The 21,882-nt window shown below is 37.0% G+C and overlaps 1 protein-coding gene across 1 annotated transcript in view; it reads left to right on the top strand.

Moving 5' to 3' along the window:
• Nucleotides 1-21,882, top strand: part of myo9b (myosin IXb) — a 32,882-nt gene that overhangs the window by 6,666 nt on the left and 4,334 nt on the right. The window contains 42 exon segments of the mRNA XM_041992376.1: nt 107-201; nt 408-470; nt 736-835; nt 4,917-5,017; nt 6,090-6,213; nt 6,398-6,487; nt 7,045-7,161; nt 7,413-7,547; nt 7,901-8,022; nt 8,642-8,783; nt 9,065-9,254; nt 9,394-9,469; nt 9,601-9,690; nt 9,847-9,886; nt 10,176-10,298; nt 10,547-10,627; nt 10,725-10,835; nt 10,999-11,121; nt 11,363-11,512; nt 13,016-13,158; nt 14,087-14,431; nt 14,689-14,770; nt 15,816-16,013; nt 16,896-17,002; nt 17,138-17,217; nt 17,735-17,843; nt 17,845-17,920; nt 18,230-18,337; nt 18,495-18,669; nt 18,763-18,800; nt 18,894-18,914; nt 18,917-18,991; nt 18,994-19,009; nt 19,135-19,163; nt 19,165-19,209; nt 19,331-19,523; nt 19,770-19,898; nt 20,172-20,277; nt 20,350-20,481; nt 20,637-20,760; nt 21,431-21,531; nt 21,621-21,742. Coding sequence (XP_041848310.1) covers nt 107-201; nt 408-470; nt 736-835; nt 4,917-5,017; nt 6,090-6,213; nt 6,398-6,487; nt 7,045-7,161; nt 7,413-7,547; nt 7,901-8,022; nt 8,642-8,783; nt 9,065-9,254; nt 9,394-9,469; nt 9,601-9,690; nt 9,847-9,886; nt 10,176-10,298; nt 10,547-10,627; nt 10,725-10,835; nt 10,999-11,121; nt 11,363-11,512; nt 13,016-13,158; nt 14,087-14,431; nt 14,689-14,770; nt 15,816-16,013; nt 16,896-17,002; nt 17,138-17,217; nt 17,735-17,843; nt 17,845-17,920; nt 18,230-18,337; nt 18,495-18,669; nt 18,763-18,800; nt 18,894-18,914; nt 18,917-18,991; nt 18,994-19,009; nt 19,135-19,163; nt 19,165-19,209; nt 19,331-19,523; nt 19,770-19,898; nt 20,172-20,277; nt 20,350-20,481; nt 20,637-20,760; nt 21,431-21,531; nt 21,621-21,742 — 4,627 coding nt within the window.

Raw genomic sequence — 21,882 nt, 5'->3', positions numbered from 1 at the left:
CTTCACTCAGTAAACATTTACCATGTCGGGTGTCAGTGTCTAAAATATGCTTACAAATTTGTTTGTATATTTTAATGGAAAATGATGTTGCTTATGTTTTAACCAGGCCTTTGGCAACGCTAAGACAGCAAAGAATAACAACTCCAGTCGCTTTGGGAAGTTCATTCAGCTCAACTACCTGGAGAGTGGTGTCATCAGAGGGTGAGGCGCTGTGTTTTCTTGTAGTCACCAACTCTCTGCACTTATTTGCTGAATATAAAAGGTTTCTGCACTGAAGCTAATTGCTTATCCTGGATAATACATTTTCTTCCTTTAAGACTTTGCTTTTTCTTCTGTGTCATAAATATACTGTGATCACAAAGCTTCACGGGTTGCATTGACATTTTTCTCTTGTGTATTGGTTGCAGGGCAGTTATTGAGAAGTTTCTACTGGAAAAGGGCCGTCTGGTATCCAGGGATAAGAGTGACAGGTATCTTTAAAACATTAATAAACAACATTTTTAATCCTCAGGAAAAATTTTGTCCATATGTCAAAATCTTGAAAGTTCTCCCTATTGCTTACAATGTCAGGGGTTTATCTCTCATACTATAAGCCTCTAAAATCATCTAAATAAACCCAACTTCCAACATTTTAGAAGTGGTCAAATGTAATTTAACCACACTCCATGTACAGTTAATAGAGCTAAGATTAAACTTGTGCAAATCAAGATTGGCATTGTGACTTGTGACCCACAGGAACTACCACGTGTTCTACTATCTACTGGCAGGCGCATCCAAGGAGGAGCAGGAACAGTTTCATCTATTAAAGCCGCAGGATTATCTCTACCTCAAGCAGGTACCTTTGACCTTTAGTCTGTACAGCTGCAGATGAAGGAAAAGGGAAACTTGAAGACACGATAAGTTAAATGGGGAAAACCAGTGGTAGATATTTTATTAGAAACCAACCATAAGGGCTTGAAGCCCTTGAAGAAGTCAGAGTAGTTATTAAGCATTTTCTAACAACCATTCTAGCAAAATCTCAACAATTAAGTTTAGTATGGTAAAGCTTTGGTTGTGTTGTAGATTAACAATTCCATAAAACAGTAAAATTGCACTTGAAATAAGGTTGGTCTCCTTTCCATCAAAACCCAATTATTATGTTGAGAGTTTAGTCATTTATTAAATTATTTCAGTGACCATGTTCTCACACTAACCTGTTTAGGGACTATGACATCTAAAAGTCATAAAGCAAATAAAACATGACCGGATTTCCAAAACTCACAAAGAAAACATTTTGAGCAAGATCACTTTAGTTCCATGTCTTAAAGTATCAAAATAAAACACACAAAAAATAAATGCTAAGGAATGAAAGACTTTGGACACCCTGTAAGAGAAATGCTTTGTAATAGTCTTTCAGGCTTCTACTTCTGTGAAATTCTTGAGTCACATAGTTCAAGGGATTATAAAGGTGATAGCAAAGTTTTTCGCTTGTACTTCTTGCTGTGTTTTGTAGATTTTGAGGTGTTTTTTTTGAGGATTGTTATTATTGTTTAGATATCATCCTGTTTTTATATCCAGGTTTTGTACAGTCACTGTCATGTTTGGTTGTTTTTTTTGATTGACCACTACTTCATTAATCCACTGGATGTGTAGACTGATACTGAAATAGTTTATTAGGATTCAGGGAGGGGATTTTCTTTTTTTATTGGTTCCTCAGTTTTGGTCACATCTTTATGAACCAGAATCTGCTGAATAATCCTGAAGGTTTTGGTGTGATTGATTTTTCTTTTTAACAATCCTATGGGCAGTTCTCTCATGAAGTTTTGTTGGTTTGCTAGACTGTAGCTCAAGAGCTGTTGCTCCTATTAGCTCTCATTTCTCGATTACAAACTGAGGAAAGAGACCTGAAAACACTTTACTGTCTTCCTGCTTCCTCATTTTGCTTTTTGGGGAATCAATTAATGTAATTCTAAAAGTGCTTTACACCAGCTTAAAGAGCCCAAGGCTGCTTATTGCTGAAATGTGGTTTAAGAATTTAGAGTAGTTACTGATCTTAAAAGTTTGCTTTTCCCAACAACCGTTCTGTTCATGCCAACACAAAATACAAGTTAAGTTCTCACTGTTCTTGGGAGGTTGAAGCTTTTGCATGGCTCCTAATCCCATTTTCAACTCTAAAAATGTGCAAAACTAGAATAATTCAATTATTTTTGCTTAAAATGTGAATATCTTTTGGAGATTGGAAATGCTGCCCTTTGATGAATATGGATTAAAATGCACCTTTATCACCTGAGCCCAGTGGCCTCTTTCAAATATATATTTATTTCCCTCATAATTCCCTCATAGTACTGCCATTTCCTTACTTTCATTAAAGAGGCTGAGTGGGACCTGCTAGTAGGCTGTGACTGGGACTTTTCCCTCACTATAAGCAGGAAATGTTCAGATTTCCTTTTGATGGGTTTTGGGTTCACCATGTTCTTTTGGTTGGAAGGGGAAGTCCAATACCAGATCTGGTATATTATCAAGTTGGTTTTGTCCAGCTTGTTTAATGTTTTCTTGTCAAGTTTTAATCAGGTTGTGGGATCACTGGGCTATGTGTACAAACTAAAACAAATAACTATACTATGAATAAGTTGAGAAGGCAGGGTAACTTGCACACCAGCTATACCAAAAATCACTAAAACAAACAATTCCAGTAATAAAAGATGGGAATGGTGGATGACTGATTGACAATACAGATAGCAACTCCTGCTTTAGAGCTTTTTACAAATCCCTGTACAGTTTTGACTTGTCTTCTAGTTGACATGAGCTAGAATAGTTGTTTAGATCCCTACATGTTTCTTCAGCTGTGATCATTTCAATGACAGTTACAGAAATAACATCAGCAATCAGAAACATGCAAAGTGAGAACGCACCCAGCCCAGATGGCTTTCCAGCTGACTTCTATAAAAAAAAAAAAAGTCATATCAGCTTTTTCTTTAGCTAGTGACAGTGTTTTGAAGAGTCTCTCACCTCAAATACCCTGTTGTAGTGCATGTGTTAAAAATTATATCTTTTTTTTGTTCAAAAGAGGCAAAGACCGACTTAGTTACAGTTCCTAACCTTAATAAAATAAAGTATTCGGGTGTATAAAGCACACATAGTTATAAGGACCTTTTTAAGGCTATCAACTGCCGCTTTCTGATTTAAAGCAGATGGGCTGCTCTACCTCTGCCTCTAGGAGGAAGAATTGACTTTGTAAATATGTGTGTGCTTCCTTCCTCCATCTCCAAAATCATTATTCTGTAACTCGAATATCCAGATATCTAGTTTTATATGGAATAAGAAACAACCACGGATATGGAAAGAAAGTCTGCAGCTACCTCAAACAATGGGGGGGCTTGTGTCACCCAAACTTTTTAAACTTTCTGGCAGCAAATATTAGACTATTGTTGTACTAGATAAATAGGGCTCCCACTAAACCCTGCTGGGTGGCTCTGGAAGAGGTCTCAGTTAAACTAACGTCTATTGTAGCTTTACTGTGCTCCAGTTTACCATTTGAACAGTCTATTTCATCCTATATGCAAAACCCATACAATCTATACAGTTAAAATCTGGAATCAGTTTAACAGAGCTTTTATTCTTACTGAGACGTGGGTTGCTGCTTCAATAACAAAAATATAATCTGTTCACACCCTCAGTTATGACTGAAGCATTTAACAACTGGCTAATATCTGGAATATGTTCCTTGAATGATTTGTACATAGATGATAGGTTTGCTTCTTTTGAAGCGCTGTCCCAAAAGTTTAATTTAGATAAATCTCAGTTTTTTAGATTTAGATGATTTGTATCATCCCATTCAGAATGTTTTTCTTCATGTCCTTCTGCTTCTTTGTTAGACTTGATTTTTGAAGACAAAGCTGACTCAAAGCAGTCATGGGTACACTGTATATAATGTTTAATAAATACAAAGTGACCAGCTTAGAGGAGCTTTAACAAAGATGGGAAGGTTACTTAAGAGAACCAGTAGCAGAGGCAACTTGGTTACAGATTCTAAAGAAGATTTCTACCTCGTCAGTGTGCCTTAGACACTATTATACAGTTTAAGGCTGTACATCATCTTCATTGATTAAAGGATAAACTGACGAGGATTAAGATGGACTTGGATCCTACATTTGACCGATGTAAGACAGCAAAGTTACATAGATTCTGGAGCTCAGTCTTTGAGATTTATTCCAAAATAACAGGACAAACACTCCACCCTACTCCTCTAATTCCTTATTACTTACTTATTTGGTGGTACTTCCTGAATAAACTCAAGCGTGATTGCATATCTTATCTACTGGCCAGAAGACTTATCCTCACCAAGTGGAAGGACTCTCAGCCCTCAATATTTGGTTGTTGGATTAGAGATGTGATGAACCATATTCATTTAGAAAATCCTAAGTTTACCATCAGAGGGTGTGTTAAAAATTCTATGATTCTTGGCTACTGATATTGATTCGTGATGTTGTTAGTACGTCACCCAGTGACCTATTGATCTACATGTTTACAGTGTTGTGTATACAGTGTTATTCATCTACTTTGTATTCTTTCTTTTATTATAAAAAACATATATGAGTATGTCTGATTTTTCTTTTTTTTTTCTTCTTTCATGTGAGATCTGGTATCAAGAGGTGGGGACAATGTTGTATGTTTGTGTGTTTACTTGAGAGAAAAAAAAAACTTGGATTAAAAATAATAATGCTGCCATTTTTTTAGTAACTGTTCTGTAATTATTATGTATTCCAGTCAAGTTTCCCAGATACTGCATTTAGACATAGATTTATTTGGCCTTGTTTCGACATTCTTGATGTACTATCGAGACAGCTTGGAATAATGGGATTATCAATGTCTCTGCACATATATAACTGCTCTTTTATATGGCTTATTCTTGTGTTTTTTCTCTGCCTGTCCTGCAGGAAGACCTACATTTAGAGGATGAGAACAAACTCGGACAGGAGTACAAGAGGCTCCATCAAGCCATGGAGATGGTTGGCTTCTTGGCCTCCACTAAGAAACAGTATGTCTGGTCATGATAATGAGCTACATTACTAAAACACTTTTGAGGACATGCCATTGAATGACTTAAATGTAAAAGAAATGTTTTTAATTCTGCCTTTCGCTTTTTTGTCAGTAATATATTTTTTCCAGAGATTTTTCAGTACATTCCTGAAAGTTCAAACTGTCTGAGGAAGTTTTTTTTTTCAATAATGCTTACGTAAATGCCCTACTAGGGGCAAGATTCTACTTTACACTAATTTTGCAGAGGTTTTCTAACTCTAAATTACAGTGCACACCTATTTACCTACAGTGGAACAGTAGGCGAGGTAGTGTGTAATGTAACTGAATGCTATTGAGTAGTTTCTGCTTTATAAGCTGGTGTCAGTAACAGGTCATAACTTGTCAAGTCGAGCAGGAGAAAAATGCAAAAACTTTGTCAGCAAGTGCCTGCCAGCCTCGGGACACAGTTTGCACATGAAAGCACCAGCAGCATAGTTTGTAAACCTGTTTGGGTTGGTTCTTCTGTTAAAGAAACACATTCAACAGTGTAGATTTAGAAAAATAAAGGGATTAAAGCTAAAGCCTTGTGTAATTATAATACTCTGTTGCAGTCCAGTGATTTAATTTTCAGTACATTGCATACTAAATGTAAAACTACATTTCTAGTTGGCTGAATTTACCCGCAGCTCATGGCATATGTCGACAGATTGTTTTTAGCCTTAGTTTCCTGATCTGAACTGTGAGTGTTTAGAGGACTATCAGTTATCATAGTTTATTGTACTAAACCACACTGTCCCAGCATAAGCCAAACCCTTTGGTGTAAACAGGGCTATATGCTCCTATCAACTGTAATGTTCAGCAGGCTCTGTAGTTATTTGGTCTCACAACAACCAAACTTCTAGTGTATGAACTAGTGATTAGGTTCCATTACTGCCATTAAATATAAAAATATAGCAGCAGTGATGGAAGGAATTTTTTATGAATGTTGGTGAGATAGCCAAGTAGATGATGCAGGAATTTAATGTGCAGATTTTATATTAAAATACTCTGGAAGCATCCATCTATGTGTCTGGGTCTGTGTCTGTTTCCAGCATATTTTCTGTCATCTCCGCCATCCTGCACTTGGGCAATGTGACGTACACGCTGTCAGAGAAAACTCAGACTCTGGAAGCTGGACCAGCTGACGTCTTATCTACACTCTCAAGCCTGTTAAAGGTTTGTTTATAATAATTATGTGTGTATGCTGCTGGATTCATTAAGGATGCAAATATGTTTCTGTTTTGCTGGTTCAACAAGACCATTTATTTGAAATTACAGCAGCTTAAAAGATCATTGTTTGAGTGATCAGAGAAATAACTTAATCTGCATTTGTTTTTGTTTTTTGTTTTTTTTTTCATAGGTGAAAAAGGAACCGCTCATGATGGCTTTGACCAAGAGGAAAGTAGTAACCGCTGACTCAAGTTCTGTTTTTCAGTATACACTACAGGAGGTAAAAAGTTCAAATTTTATATTTGGGTTGCTCACAGAGATCTGTTATTTTTAGTAAAGTGAATAAAATTATACAAAATATTTTTTGTGATGTATTTGCATCAAATTCTAATTGTTTTATATAAAGTTTAATGAATGGATGCTCACTGGGTTGTTTGTATTGTGGTTCTTCTGTGCATTAAAGAGATTAAAGAATATTAAGAGATTATTGAAGCTCTTTGTTGTCTAATGTTTTTTATGAAAGTTATATTTTTCATTTATTTTGTTAGATATTTTGGGTTGTCATGTTCCAATCTTAAGATCTATGGCTTGATCCCCATGCCCTCTACGGGTCTTAGGCAAATCCTGAACCCCACTTTGTTTCCAGTATCTTCATCTGTGTGTGATTATAGAAATGAAAGGGGGGGTGCATGTATGTGTGGAAACATATTTAAATATAACAAGCATAATGGGAATGGGTGAATAAGAAGCTGATTGTAAAGTGCTATTTAGAACATACATAAGGTTAAAGATGTTATACAATAAGTTTAGAGTTTTAGTTTTTTCCTTTGCTTCCAGGCCACCTCGGTGCGGGACTCCATGGCCAAGTCTTTATATGGTGCTCTGTTTGACTGGATAATCTTCCACATCAACCATGCGTTGCTCAACAGACGAGACATGGAGGAGTCTGTCCCGGTGAGTCATGTGACTTACTTTGGTAACAATCTGCTATGTTGAGGGCAGTCACTTTAACAACATCCTAAAAAAATATATCTCCAGATTTGAAATCTTTGGAGCCATGAATTTGGATTTTTATAATGTTTGAGCAAAATTACTTGTCAAACCTAATCACTGTTTCATGACTTTGCAATAATGTACACAATTTATGTTATCGCATGTTCGACTATTAACAACAACTCAATTGCTTTTGCTCATTGTGTGTTTAGTGTTTGTCCATTGGTGTCCTGGACATGTTTGGGTTTGAGAACCTCCAGACAAACCGTTTTGAGCAGCTGTGCATCAACTACACCAATGAAACACTACTGTATTACATCAACCAGCACATCTTCAAACTTGAGCAAGTAGGTGTATTAATGTTTATGGCTAAATGTGTTTTTGTTTCTTAGATTTTCTTAAATTCCAGGCTTTACTGACAGAAATGCTGTTCTGTTTTCCAGCTAACACTGTTTTCTGAAGCTCTTCATGGTGCTGCTGTTATCACTTTCAGTTGTTCAAATATTTCATTATTCTTATCCTCAAATGAAATGTTAGTTAGAATGTTAGAAGAGTCTTGGACACACAGTTTACATGAACATGATACGAGCTCTTTGCCTGTTACTAATGCATTGCTGTGTCTATGCCACAGAGCATGCTGATCTACACACACTTAATGAGGGTATTATTATAATGTCATTGTGGTTTAAATAAATTCCAGGAAGATTACGTGTCGGAAGGCATCACCTGGCAAAATATCAACTTTACCGACAACAGTGGCTGCATTCAGCTAATGAGCAACAAATCAACGGGACTCTTTGACTTACTGGATAAGGAGAGCAAGTATGTGAACTGTGTGTGATGTCATAGCTGTCCCCAAACATTCAAGTTTAACATTGACTCAGTAGTAAACTATTTATTGAAAGGTTAAGAATACATTATGTAGTTTATATATAAGATGAAATGGAAATGGTCTAAATCAAATGTAAATTTCTAATAATACATTTATTTTTCATGCTCAGTTTCTAACTATGTCTGCCCAGTGCGAACTTTTAATTTTCTACCACTTCTGTTTGTCAACACAGATTTTTTTCTCTATTAGCAGATCAATTAAACTGTGTTTCATTGTGATTTAAGTTTCTGTATTCCATTTGCTCCAGGAAGTTAATACATGATTATTAATTCCCAGTTAAGGTAAAACTAGTAAACTGTAAGCACTGCCACACACAAGCAGATCCCAACATGTACTGATCATCAAGGAAAATATTTATTCCCTTGATCAGAGCCTGCCGAGTTAGGATTGTAGATTCTTAGAAAGCAAACAGCTCAACAGGTTATCAACCTGTTACGTTTGCATATTGTTTCTCTTGCTGTTGACCTCTATCTGGTTACATTTTGGTGTTACTCTTTCCCAGATATCATATGTCAAATCTGATATTCTGTCCTTCTCTGTGTATTTCAGCCTCCCTCTGGCCACAGAAAAAAGCCTGTTGGACAAGTTAAAGCAGCAGTATCGAGACAACGCATTCTTTGTAGCCTCTCCAAATACAGAGGCAACATTTGTTATCCAACACTTCGCTGGGAGAGTTAAATATCACATCAAGGTAAAATTCTCACACTGCAAACACCTCTGGTCTAAAGCCCCTCACATTTAAGTTGAGATAAATGTCCCATCATTTAGCTTGATCCCTGTAACATATTGTCAATCGCTGTTTGATAAGCAAGTGTGGGAAAAAACCTTTAAAAAAATCTAACCAAGTAATGAAGGCTATGAAAGTACTATGAGGTGTATAATTGTAAAATATAATAAAAACTACAGTTTCTCTGTTGTGTAAGTTCAGCGTGGATATATTGCCAAAATAATTCAGATTTTCTGTCTCTGTAGGATTTCAAAAAGAAGAACACAGAGCACATGCGTCCTGAAGTTGTATCACTTCTACGGAGCAGTGAGAGCTCTTTCCTGCATCATTTAGTTGCATCCAGCCCGGAGGCACTGTTCCGATGGGGCATCCTCCGAGCAACCATCCGCATTGTCACAGTGTTCAAGAGCATGGCACGCCAACGGGCAGCTATTAGTATGTACAATGCTTATCAGAAATTGTTTAACTTTTTTCTTATATTTTAATGATTTAGAGTTCAGCTACATTTTCTCTACTCTTTGCAATAATTGCTTGGATTATTAGTAAAACTGACTTTGTTGGACTGTCACCACAGTTGCTGCAAAACGAAGTTCTCGCAAGTCACTCAGAGAATTGAAACGTCCAACAAATCCAATGGACAGATTATCCAGGTAACAGAAATTAAGTTCTTGGATTAAATAACATAATTCCTAAAACTTTTGCATAGTATTGGGATGTTAATGAGAACACAGGAATAGTACTATCAGCTGAAACAAATAAAGCACCTCTTTTACTCTTACAGCAGCAGCCTGGATTTCTCTTTTGATCGCTCTGATGAACAAACTTTAGATCTGTTTGATGACTTCCTTTTTGCCACCTATGAACAGAAAAAGTAAGGGCTTTATGGTTTGAATTTTGTCACATCAAATATTGATGATTTATCCAAGGTTTCTTTTTTTTTGTTTGTTTGTTTGTATGCAGAGCAGGTTTTATCATGCCTCATTTTGTTTTGTTTTTTTTGTGTGTTTTTTTGTTTGTTTTTCTGCAGGAAAAATAGAGACAGTCGACAAAAGCAGCTCATTCCAAAGGTAAAGTAACGTTGGGGCTTTATGCCTGCGATGCTCTTTCAACAGAAATGCATAATAGTTAAAACATCATTTGATCTCAGTTTTAGAAAACAATCACTTAAAAAAATCCACGAAATCTTAATAAAAAAATTACAACGTTATTAGATTATAAAATTAAGGACCGAAGCACTTAATAGCAACATATGTCCTAGATGTCTCAGACTTAGATTTCACTTCTCTCAATTAATGATGAGCTTTCTGTTTAAATTAAACAGTTTTGTCTTTTTGTTTTGTTTTTTTCATCAAACAGAACCTCATTGATGTACGTTCACTTCAACACATTGTTGGTCTTACGGCACACGACCGAACCAGCAAGTCAATCTTCCACCCGTACCGGAGAACAAAGCTTCCTACTGTCAGCACTCAGTTTCAGGTGTGTAATCTGTGGCGCCACATGTGGTTGTAGTTCATGCCATCCAAAGTTTTACAGGCAGTTTTTCTATGAATGTCTAAAACTTGTTCCTCCACGAAATGACAGCCAACAGAAACTTTATTTGTTAATTTTAAATTCCAACTTTTATTTTGACTTTTTATTTTAGCATTTTTAGGCTGATAACGTGCCCTGATATAAATGGAAAGGCTGATAATCAGCTTTTCTCTCTGCATGTGTGTCTCTCACAGGCATCACTCAGAAAGCTGATGGAGACAGTTGAAAAAGCAGATCCTTTCTTTATTTTCTGTGTCCGCTCCAATGCTGAAATGGTAAAGTAACCTGTGAATGTGAGGAAGCATCATGGTGTTTTAATAAAGTTTTCCATGTCGTGCTGGAAAAGACTTTGGAAGTGCTTTGTTTTTACAGAAAGAACTGCACTTTGATGCTGAAATAGTGCTGAAGCAAATCAGATATATGGGCATTCTGCCGATGGTTCACATGCAGAAGTCTGGCTATGAAGCCAAATACACGTTCCTGGTGGGTGCTCTTGTTTTTTTTAATGATGATGAAAGTTATACATACGGGTTTATAGTTGTTATACTGCAAATTTCAGAATTGTTCAGTAAAAAGCACTGCTGATTGAGTTCCTGTCTGTTGAAACAAGGGTTGTTTGCACTCTTCTGTTTTTCCTTCATGATAGGAATTTGTGAAGGAATTCAGGATTATGTTTCCAAGAGGAGCCACTGCAACTCCAAAGCAGATAACTGAACTCTTTGAGAGAATGGGGCTGGATAAGACCACCTACCAAATAGGAAAAACTAAGGTAAATCATCATAAACATGTCTCCTTATGCTCATGATGTTGTTGACTTTGGATTAGAGATTCCAATCGATTAAAAAATTAGATTTTTTTATTTAAAAGTCTGTCATTATGTTGGCATATATGTGGGAATATTATTATTAGTTTTACTATAATAAGATTAGGAATAGATGTAAAAAATTTACTCTACAAATGAGATTCCATCCAACCTCATAACTTTTTATGTCATCTTTTCTTTTACTTAGGTTTTTCTCAAGGAGAAGGAGCGGAAGATGCTTCGTGTCACTCTTAACAAAGAGGTGGTGCGTCGTATCATCACTCTGCAGCGCTGGTTTCGCACTTGTCTGATAAGGTCACATTTTCTGCAAAAAAGAGACGCCACAAGGATTATACAGGTACAATTTATCTCCTTAACTTTTAAATAATCAGTCTCATCTCAGATGATATTAGCACTACATACCAGTGTTGTTCAAGTTCATGCTTCTCATGAGCTAGTTCAAAGTTCAGTTTATTCAGTTTAAAATAAATAGCTCATAGTTCACCATTTTAATTTTGAACAGTTCAAAGTTCTGTTCATTTCAATTATTAAAACCCTCTTAAGTGCCAAAGTCCCAAAATCATGACAAGCACTAGACATATGTCTCAGAAAGAGAGCTTAAACCTGTTACCACTTTCCACCGTTAGATGGCAGACATGTGAAACAGCCGTCAAAGATCGTCCGCAGTCGTCATCCATCTGCCGCCGCAACACCAGCCAAAAAACCTTGGGGAAAACTTTGGACACACTTTTCATTAAATCTAATGAATAAATGTGTTCAAATATATGAAGTGTCCTATGACTTCATATATATGAGTAATTTTACTGCCTTTATAAATTCTGGTTCATGATTTTTTTTCCTCATTTACAGTATGCCTTAACAACTTTAAAAACTCTGGTGCCTAAGGGATTAAGTCAGTACTGAGAATGAAAGACTGAACTAGAGAAACCTGTTGCTGGAAATCATACACCTGAAGGCTGCAGACAGTGTGATCTGGGTTGTTTGGGGCTGTCAGCAGTGGGTCTTGTCTTTTTCTTATGGCTTTTTTTTTATGGCTAGTACTTGCAGATATTCTCTCAAACTGGACGGATGCTATAACTCCACATCTCCTTCAAATTGGAAGTCGATTAGGCTGATGTTCTAACTTGCTTTTTAAGTGGAGGCAGACATAACTTTCATAGATATGTTAAATTTTTACTGTCAGGACCTTCTTCAGACAGTACTTAATATTCCAGTAAGCATAAGCACACAAAGCATGTGATGCGCACGATGCATCTGCAGCTTCTCTCCTTTCAGCTCCTCCTGCCATTTCAGAGCGGGACTGCACCGATCTTGCGTTGCCGGAATGCACAATGCACAATGCAAGTTTCTAACTTGGTGTGAAGTTGGTGTAGCACCAGAGAAAATGAAGGCAGTGACTGTTAGAGGACCTCACATAATCCAGTCGAGTTCACATTCACATTCTTTATTTCCAAAGGCTTTGCATTCAGTTCAGTGTTCACAGACAAATTAATGAATTCAATGAACACTTTCATTTGATGAACAATGCTTCATTTTGGAACAATGCTTCATACACACACCCAAAACCGTGATCCCACACAACTACTTAAGTGATCAACAAGGCTATTGTCTATTCATTTCTATGCTTCCTTGGGGTAAAAGCTGATTTTATAGACCACCCATTTTTTCTCACTGCAACATTAGAGAGTATAAGTTGCCAAACACTTCTTCATTGTTCATGTGACGCTAACGTTCACATTCCCCTTTTGTGTCTGTTTATGTAATTAAACAAACCAGAAATGTTTCCAAATAAAGAACATGACAACAGGGTAAAGCTAAAAGAAGATTTCTGTTGTTTCAGAGGAGCTGGCGTGAGTTTAATGAGAAGCAGAACCGAGCTGCTACAGTGATGCTGGCTGCATGGCAAAGTTCCCATAAGAGGTCAGAACAAGGACATAATGAGGACTATGAAGATGGATCCAGTAATCGACCTGGACGAGACAGGTATACATATTGTAACGTTGTAAAGCCTTTTAAAGGCCTAACAACATCAACCTTCCCAAGTATGACCGTGCAATTTTAGCATGAATAAACAGTGTGATGTTAGAATAGATAAAAACTTGCATTGGATGATTACAGTATCAAAGGCATGTAATCCTTTAACAGATTTAATTACTATTTAATTACTGTTTATTCAATGACTATATTTAAGGATGTTAAACGAGTATTAACATTGATGGGGGTTGACTACAGGTCTTTTTTGGGCAGTTGCTTGACAGGAAAGGGGACAGAAGGAGGGGGGGGCTGCAGCATGCATGCTTCACCAGAAACAGTTGCAGCTTTTTTATTTTTACTAGAGTCACATAACGTTGATTTTTCTCCATTTGGTTGACAACTTCTGTTACTGCTGGCCTCTTAGCCTCTGTTGAACTTCTAGAAGAGACTTGGGACCCTGTCAGTGCAGGGAACACTACACAGCCAGGGCGATGCAGCAGTCAGTATGCATTCAGGTTTTATCAGCTTTTCTTGTTTGTTTGGCTCAGACTTGGTGAAAAACTCTTAAAGAGGTAACTTAACACTTACATGAACAAATTCCACAATATTTGACCTCTAGACATGATTCCTCTTTCATTGTCAAATTCCACAATTCTGTCCTTGTTTACCACATCATAGAAATCATATGTCACATGTCAGCATGTCTGTTCTGGGATTTCTTGTCGCTTACAGGCCAGTAATTACAACACATAGAGTGTATTTCGGATTATCTTTAATTGGGTATTTTTGTTTCTGATTAATAGCCAATGAAAACAATTGGGTGTATAAAATTCATGCTCAAATAAAACAAAGCACTAACAGATTAAAAGTATCAGCATTTATATTGTAGGTAAAATGTCTGTCAAACCAATTTGATGTAATACTTTTTACTAAACAGCTCAACAAAAAAGCAGTTAAGAAAACAAGAAAAAATGGAGCTCAGCCCCAGCAGGGCCCTGCAGCCAGACCCAGGTAACAACCAGTCTGCACAGAGGGACAGGAGCAGGGAGAAACGAGACGGCAGAGGACCCCCCTCACATCTCAACAGACCCCTCTCCATCCCACTTGACCGTAGAGTTTGTGGCGATCACAGCACCAGCCCCGCTCTTCAACGCTACACAGACATCACAGGCGTGAAGGATAAGGTAGAGAGGTGGAGAGGAAGACACAGTGAAGGGGATCCCACAGATGATTCAAGTCCTGAAATACGGCGACGAAGACAAAATAGGATAAATGAGTTTAAGTAAGTTTCAATTCCTTTATTCAGTGGACATAATAAATTAATAGAAATGTTTTTATCTATGTTAGCTCTGCTGACGTGACCGCAAAAGCTGAAATGTAGAAATGATAAACAAGCTGTGTTGGTATCTGCTTTAAATTATATTTTGATACAATGTTCATTTAAAGGAAAAAAAAACAACTTGATTTTATATTTTAATGCATACAAAGTTTTATTTATATCCCATAGATTCCTCAGCTCTTATTTCTCTTTGTAACTAGTTGTAAAGGGAAGTCCATGTCTGCTGATGAATTGTCCAGGAACAGCTCCTCAGGTTCTGATAGCTCACCCTCTACCACAGAGGTAATCTTGATCTTCGTGTTATTCCATAAATGAAAATGTGATTGAAACTGTGCAACTACAGTGTCTCTCTTTCAGACTTGTTTTCATTGTTCTTTACAGCAGTGCTTCTCAAGTGGGTATACACAGAGCCATTGGGGTATTTTACATAAAAATATAAAATAGAAATATGATGTATGTGATAAATTGTAAATATATTTATTATAAAGTCAAAATTAATATGAAAAATATTTTTAAAAAGTATTTTATACATTTATGTATTTTTATGAAAATATGAATATACATTATTTTATATTTTTGTATGAAATATATGTAATAAAAAAATATTAAATAAGACAAATAAAAATATGTAACAGGCTAAATGTTGTTGAAACTGCCCTTATTTTTCCTCACAAAATGTTTTTATTAATGTTTTCTAAAAGGAAAGATCATTAAATATAAACGTCTTGATAATGTATTTCTTCGCATGAAAACAAAAGGTAAATTGTGAAGTTTTCATTATTATAGCAGGGGGGCCCACGTCCAGTCCTCGAGAGCTATACTGCAACTTGTACCAGCATCCCTTCTCCAATATACCTGAATCAAAGGGCCAAATTCCCTCATCCACATGTTATTCAGCTCTACAGAGGCCTGGTAATGAGCCATTCATTCGATTCAGGTGTGTAGGAGAAAGGATGCATCTAAAAGTTAGAGGATGGTAGCTCTTGAGGACTTGACTAGGGTATCCCTGAGTTACTTTACTGGTCCAACCCACTTGAGATCATATTGCACAATATGTGGCTCCTGAACTAAAATGTAAATTGACATCCCTGGTTTAGGGGGTACTTGGCTGAAACATTACTCTCCTGGGGTACAAAGTTGAAAAAGGTTTGAGAACCACTGTTTTACAGCATTTAGTAATTGTTGGTTTATCCTAGGGCTCTGGTTGTGTGATAAGTGCTGTCAGCTTTTATTATGCTGACAAAACGCACGAGGAGGAGGCTTTTTACATATCAGTCAAAGGAGGCCTCTTAGTCTGTACCTCATCACTTTTCCTGGCCCTGTGTAGGTTAGGTTGCGCCGTCGAAAGCCAAAGAAACATAAGCGGCGTTTAGCCTGTGCCCGCAGTGGGTTGGGGATGGACTTTGGGGGTTCCAAGGACAGTGAGTACTGGAGCTTTCCGCTGCCTCCTATCAGCCCCACTTTGCCCAGCCTGAAGAATTCGGCCAGTTGTGTGGATGTCCGGGCCCTCCTATCCCAGGGCAAGGTACGGACCAAAGGGGCGTTTTGACCAGCCACAGCTCTCCTCTGCATGCAGGCCTTGCATTTGTATGTCCCAAGCAGAGTGGCTGGATGACTTGCATTGTTCTGGGACTTCTACTTTCTACCATGCATCCCAGGACATTAAGAAAATGAGCTGCAGCTTTCAAGTATCACGGAAATTACAAAGCCCATTTCCAAAGCTCATTTCTGAACTTTTCCTCTTTTTTTCCAAATGTGGTAAGACAGTAGGTCTAATGTCCTGCAGGCACTGATTAGAGTAGCTTTGATGTTGGTGTGGTTTTGTCTCTGTTTAAGATGAAGAATTAGATTTTAATTCATATGTATAGTATCTTTCATACATCCTAAGCTACTTGCTTAAGAACCAATCATTAGATGAACTAATGATCCCCTTGCCTGATGCTTTTCAAAATAATATAAAATTATTATATTTCTTGAATAATTCTTATTCTGTGTACATTTTCATTTATTAATAAATATGTAAAATATTTGTTTAAAAATTTATGAATTTGCCCATTAAATCTTACAAACCTATGTACACAAGTAATACACATTTATACAGATGGTTATATTAACTAAAGCAAAACATTTAGCTGGTGGCAGGAGAAAGAATAACTTTGCATGATAAGTGGAGGTGGTGAAGGACTTTCACTTTGGTACTGTTGGTACTATTTTATTGTGTTTTTGGGGAGTGGTTTTGTGGTGGCGATGCTGTGGGAATTCTTTTTGAAGAGGTGTATAGCTGCTGCAAAGAACATGGGGGAGATTACTCTGTCGCTTTCAAAATTAGAAGAGCATATTCTTGGTTGTTGTTACACAAGTTTTGTATTTTAATTTGAGTATGTTTGTAATTCTCATACCTTTGCAGATACCAGCACATTCTGATGCCTCAAGGTATAGCCTTCCACCGAGGACGAACAATGAGGGCTCAACACACCAGGACTCTAACCAGTTGCACCTCACCACCCCAGAGAGGTAAAACCATTTACCCTGATAATTTATAAAGAGAATTATCTAGGATTTTAGACCAGCATAATATATTACTGCCCAGGATTTACATTTACTTTATATCCTTATGCATGGAATTTATCTGGGTTGCCTTTCCTGCAGGATTTGGTTCCTCGGTAAATTTCTGAAGAAACGGCCTCCAAAACATTCTCCTAACAGCGATTTTTCATCTAATAAAGCTGGTAAGTTTTTATGACTTATTTTGTTTTTGTTTTTTTCTTGTATGTATTTTAGTGCTCATAATAATCAAATTATATTCATACAATTACCTTAAAATCTGCCCTAAATACTCGACAGTATAAAGCACTTTTTATTCCACATTTAAAGTTTCATATTAAAATGAGGTATGGAGAGCATGGTGGGGGGAAAAAGATATAATGCCTATAATTTTATTTGAAAATGGTTGACTTGTGTTGCAGCAAGCTCATGATAGTGCAACTGTGCAAACAGTGGTTAACCATCATAGTACTTGTCAGGATACTTCCTGTCTTTTCTGCCATCTGGAGGCTATGTGCTGATGTCACAGGTCCTGAAAACGTGTTGTAGAACCCTTTTACAGTATCAAGTTACACCACTAGATGCAAAATGTTTACTATCAATCATGTTCTTTATCACCTGTACCCATCAGTTGTAGCTTTAAAACTTCTTGTTCTCTTGTCATGTGACTAATGATGCTATATGTCCCTCTGCTGTCTGCAGTTACATTGCCCAGCTACAATCCACAATTTTACCACACACCAAATCAAAACAGTGGGAAGGTCAATCGCAACCCTACTATTCGTATCAGCAGGGCTACACGAGCGCTGCAGGGGGGGCATATCTCTGGAACGAGAAATAACTGATCCCAAGGAGCTACGAAGCCTGGATGAGTTCCTTGGGAATCAGGTGAGATATTCATCTAAGAAATAGCTCTCAGACAAATGGACAGTGTATGTTTTGTTTTGTTTTTTTCCTGTAACTGTACAGTAGCTTTTAGAGCACTGGCACCAAGGACCAAATGTATCATCAATGTATCATTTTTGCTGTACAAAATTTAAAAAATTTGCTTAAGAGGGTCATATTTGGGTGAAAAATGTCAGAAATCAAATAAACATCTATTTGCCCATTTTCTTTTTGCCTTCTTCAGAAGTTATTAGTTCAAGTAAAAAATAACTACAAAAAAGCTTTTCAAAACTTCCTGTGTTTTGTCGTCAGGTTAATGAGCTACAAACAAGAATTAAAGAGCTGTCTCCGACAGAGGGCATTTTCCTCAAAGCCACCATGCAGTTCAGAGAGACCATCAAAAGCATGTGCTCGCTTCAGGTTTGTCATTGTTGTCTTTTCTCTGTTTGTGCTTTTACTAAGCTAATCTATTAAAACATTACCATGGAAAGTCTTTTTTTTTTTTTTAACAAACAAGGCTGATTGTGTTGAAAGTAAAAATGGTGAATCAATGTTTCATGGGCATTTTGACCAACAGAAGCCCCAAATTTACTACAATGATCTGATGAAAGGCTATCGCAACCAAGTGAACACACTAGCAGGATCAAAGGACAAGTCTGTGGTCTCACTGGTGGTCAATCTGTTCGAGTCTGTGCTGGATGGCTTCATCAGGGCCGAAGTAAAACGAGTGGAGTCTGAACCAGCTAAGGTAGATTTGATACTTTCAGTCATTAGTTACTAAATTAAAATGATAGTAGAAGTTGTGACATAATTAAAAATTTCACTTCTCCTTCCTCTCGGGCTACTAAGACTACAAAGAATAAGAGGAAAAAGGAAAAAAAGTGTAAGTTGAGCATTTTGATTTTGATTTTGATTTTGATTGACCAAAATTAATAAAGTGAATGATATAAATGTGTTTGTTGTTCTTTGTCTGCAGTTTGATAGTCCTTTGGATCACCGGGTTCAACACATATCAGGTGAAACATTATGCAGTCATGTGACTTGTGTGGCTCTTACATATGGGGAATGGAGAATAAGCTTACATGTGTGATGGTGAGTACACACAGCTTGCAAAACCACAAAATGTTCCACATTTTTGAAAATACAAATTTGCATGTGCAGCTGAACTAAGCTAGATTTCCTGTTTTTTGTTGTTGTTGTTGTTGTTTGTATTTTAGCTTGCAAGTTAATTTGTCACAAGAAATGCTCTGAACAGAATCATCACAGATTGTTCAACACGGTGTGCCAGGCAGGTAGGAGTTGACATTTTAAATAAAGACCATGCCATGATTTAATAATTATCTAATCCTTCACAACATATTTTCAAAACCGTCTGTGCATATATTTCTCATATTTTGTTTTGTGTTGTATTAGGATGACAGTGTGCCAGGCTCCCTCCACTTTGGAGTGCAGGTATGTGTTCTGACCAGTAAAACCAACCCTGTGCCCAAAGTGGTGGAGCTGTTGCTGATTCATGTGGAGCTTAATGGTCTCTACACTGAAGGTATTTACCGCAAGTCTGGTTCAGCCTGTAAAGCGAGGGAACTCCACCAGATTCTGGAGACTGGTAAGTAATTTAGACATGAAATGCACAAACACATTGTATTGTTAATTGATCTGACTTTTGTGGAATGAGAGCCACAATTAATGGATCTTAAAATGACTACAACATTTTATGTTTATGTACATGTTTTTTTAGCTTTAGGAGAACACATAAAAGAAACTAACTTAATACATCTGCTAATTTGTCTGTTCAAATGGTATGCCAAAATGGTGTTCATTTTTCATCTGTATCTTGATCATGCTCCATCAGATCCTGAGACAGCATGTTTGGATAACTACCAAATCCATACCGTCACTGGCCTTGTTAAGCGCTGGCTCAGAGAACTGCCTGACCCCCTAATGACTTTTTCTCTTTACAATGACTTCCTGCATGCTGTGGGTGAGAAGCTATTTTCTTATCATTTTAATTTTAACATATAAGATTGTTTGGATATAACAGAATGAGCTATTTAATTATGTTTCCAGGAACGTCCTGGTACATTGAATTTAAGTTGGAGCTGTGTATTTGTTATTGATTGGGAGAACGTGTGACTGTTCTGTAAAAAGCTTAGAGCAAATTTGAATATCTATTTATTTATTTTGTGATATAAAGCTATAACTGTGTATGAAAAGGATGTTGTAAGTATTGATCTCAGTGTTTGATTATCTACAGAGCTGCCAGAGAAAGAAGAAAGAATAAAGGCTGTATACCAAAAGGTCGATGAACTTCCTCCAGCTAATTACAACACTTTGGAGAGGCTCATCTTTCACCTTGTTAGGTTGGGAGATATCTTTTCTCTTTTTCTGAATAAAAATTCCCAATAGATTTTTAACCATCATGTCTTTTTTAGGGTTGCAAAGGAAGAAGAGCACAATAAAATGTCACCAAGCTCTCTTGCTATTGTGTTTGCCCCCTGCATCCTGCGTTCACCTGATACTAATGACCCCTTCCTTGGTATGAAGGATGTCTCTAGGACTACACTGTAAGTTGTCACACTGTGCACTACTGTGACTTAATTTTCAAAAGGTTAATTTATTACTTTCTGCATACTTGGAAAACGTGGTTTCAAGATGCTCTATGCATATGTATACACAGTAATTTGTTGTAAAGATGCATCACTTGCTCTGTGGTTTTCAGCTGTGTGGAGATCCTGATCGCTGAACAGTTCAGACGCTACAATGAGAAGATGCAGAATATCAAGCAGCTTGAAGATGCTGAAGCCCAAGCTGTCAATCAACTCAAACTTAAGAGACAAAACACGGTGAGATCAAACTGAAAAGACAAAGAATAGAACAAAATAGACCTGGGATAGTTGGACAGTCCTTTTTTTTGTGTAGTAGTACGTTATAGTTTAAGACACTGCATCTCTAAAGGTGGGGGGAAAAAATGCATGTTAACCCAAAGGAACATGAAACAAACTCACTTTCAAAATGTGCCTGAATATCTTTCTTCTAATACTTACATTTTTTTGCATCCAAGGAAAAAATATTTAGGAAATTAACATTTAGCTTTTTATACAGACACAATCAGTCTTTTTACTCCTGTCATATAAGATAAAGTCTGCATTTGGCACCTCATATCCTCATTTCAAGGCTCCTCTGTGGAATTTCCTTGTAATTTAATCAAAGTAATGTAAAATTTTGAAGTCCAACAAATGCATAAATAACCAAATATCGCAAAGCAGCTGTTTTTGTTTGTTTGTTTTTTCAGAAAAAAGTTCAGATTATTGCTATTATTATCACATTACCTGCTTTCATTGGCATCCTCATGGGTGTAGAAGATGTAATGAAGGTCAGAAATTCCACCATAGACTCAAAACAAGCAAACTCAATCTTTACTGCTGTGTTTTATTTTTGTTTTAGTTTTGTGTCGAATTACTGGGAAAATAAGTATCATTTGTTGATCAAGACGCTGCTCTGTTCTGTGTGCAGGTCATTGAAAAGCCCTCAGAACTGGATGTTCCTCCCCCCAATACACTCAGATGAGTCAGAGAAGACCCTATTGAAAGAATAAAATCAATCAAACAAGAAAAGTGAGTTGAAATAAATCAGTTTTTATTATACTCACTAAATCTTTCTAATCACCATAATTGAATATTATCTTCCTGTTTGTTATTCTCAGGGTGGACTTGGTCTGCAGGTTGCCTGACCTAGAGCAGGAGCAATCTGACAGTGAAAACCTGGACTCTTCATCATCAATGAGCACAGAGAGTCTAGACCAGCTACTAACCATGGAGTCGGAAGGTCAGTAGAGAGGTAAGGTGCTTTAACCTTCCTCCAGGTTAAAGAACACAACTTGCCAATAAATGTTGTTTTTAATGTCCCAACACTATGACTCATGGGGTGTCCCATACAATGTTATCATGATCAGTATTTGGAGAAAA

This window comes from Melanotaenia boesemani, chromosome 8 (assembly GCF_017639745.1).
Source record: "Melanotaenia boesemani isolate fMelBoe1 chromosome 8, fMelBoe1.pri, whole genome shotgun sequence".
In the NCBI taxonomy this organism is placed as follows: Eukaryota; Metazoa; Chordata; class Actinopteri; order Atheriniformes; family Melanotaeniidae; genus Melanotaenia; species Melanotaenia boesemani.
Note: the sequence above shows the minus strand (reverse complement) of the source record. Positions and strands in the feature narration are given on the sequence as shown.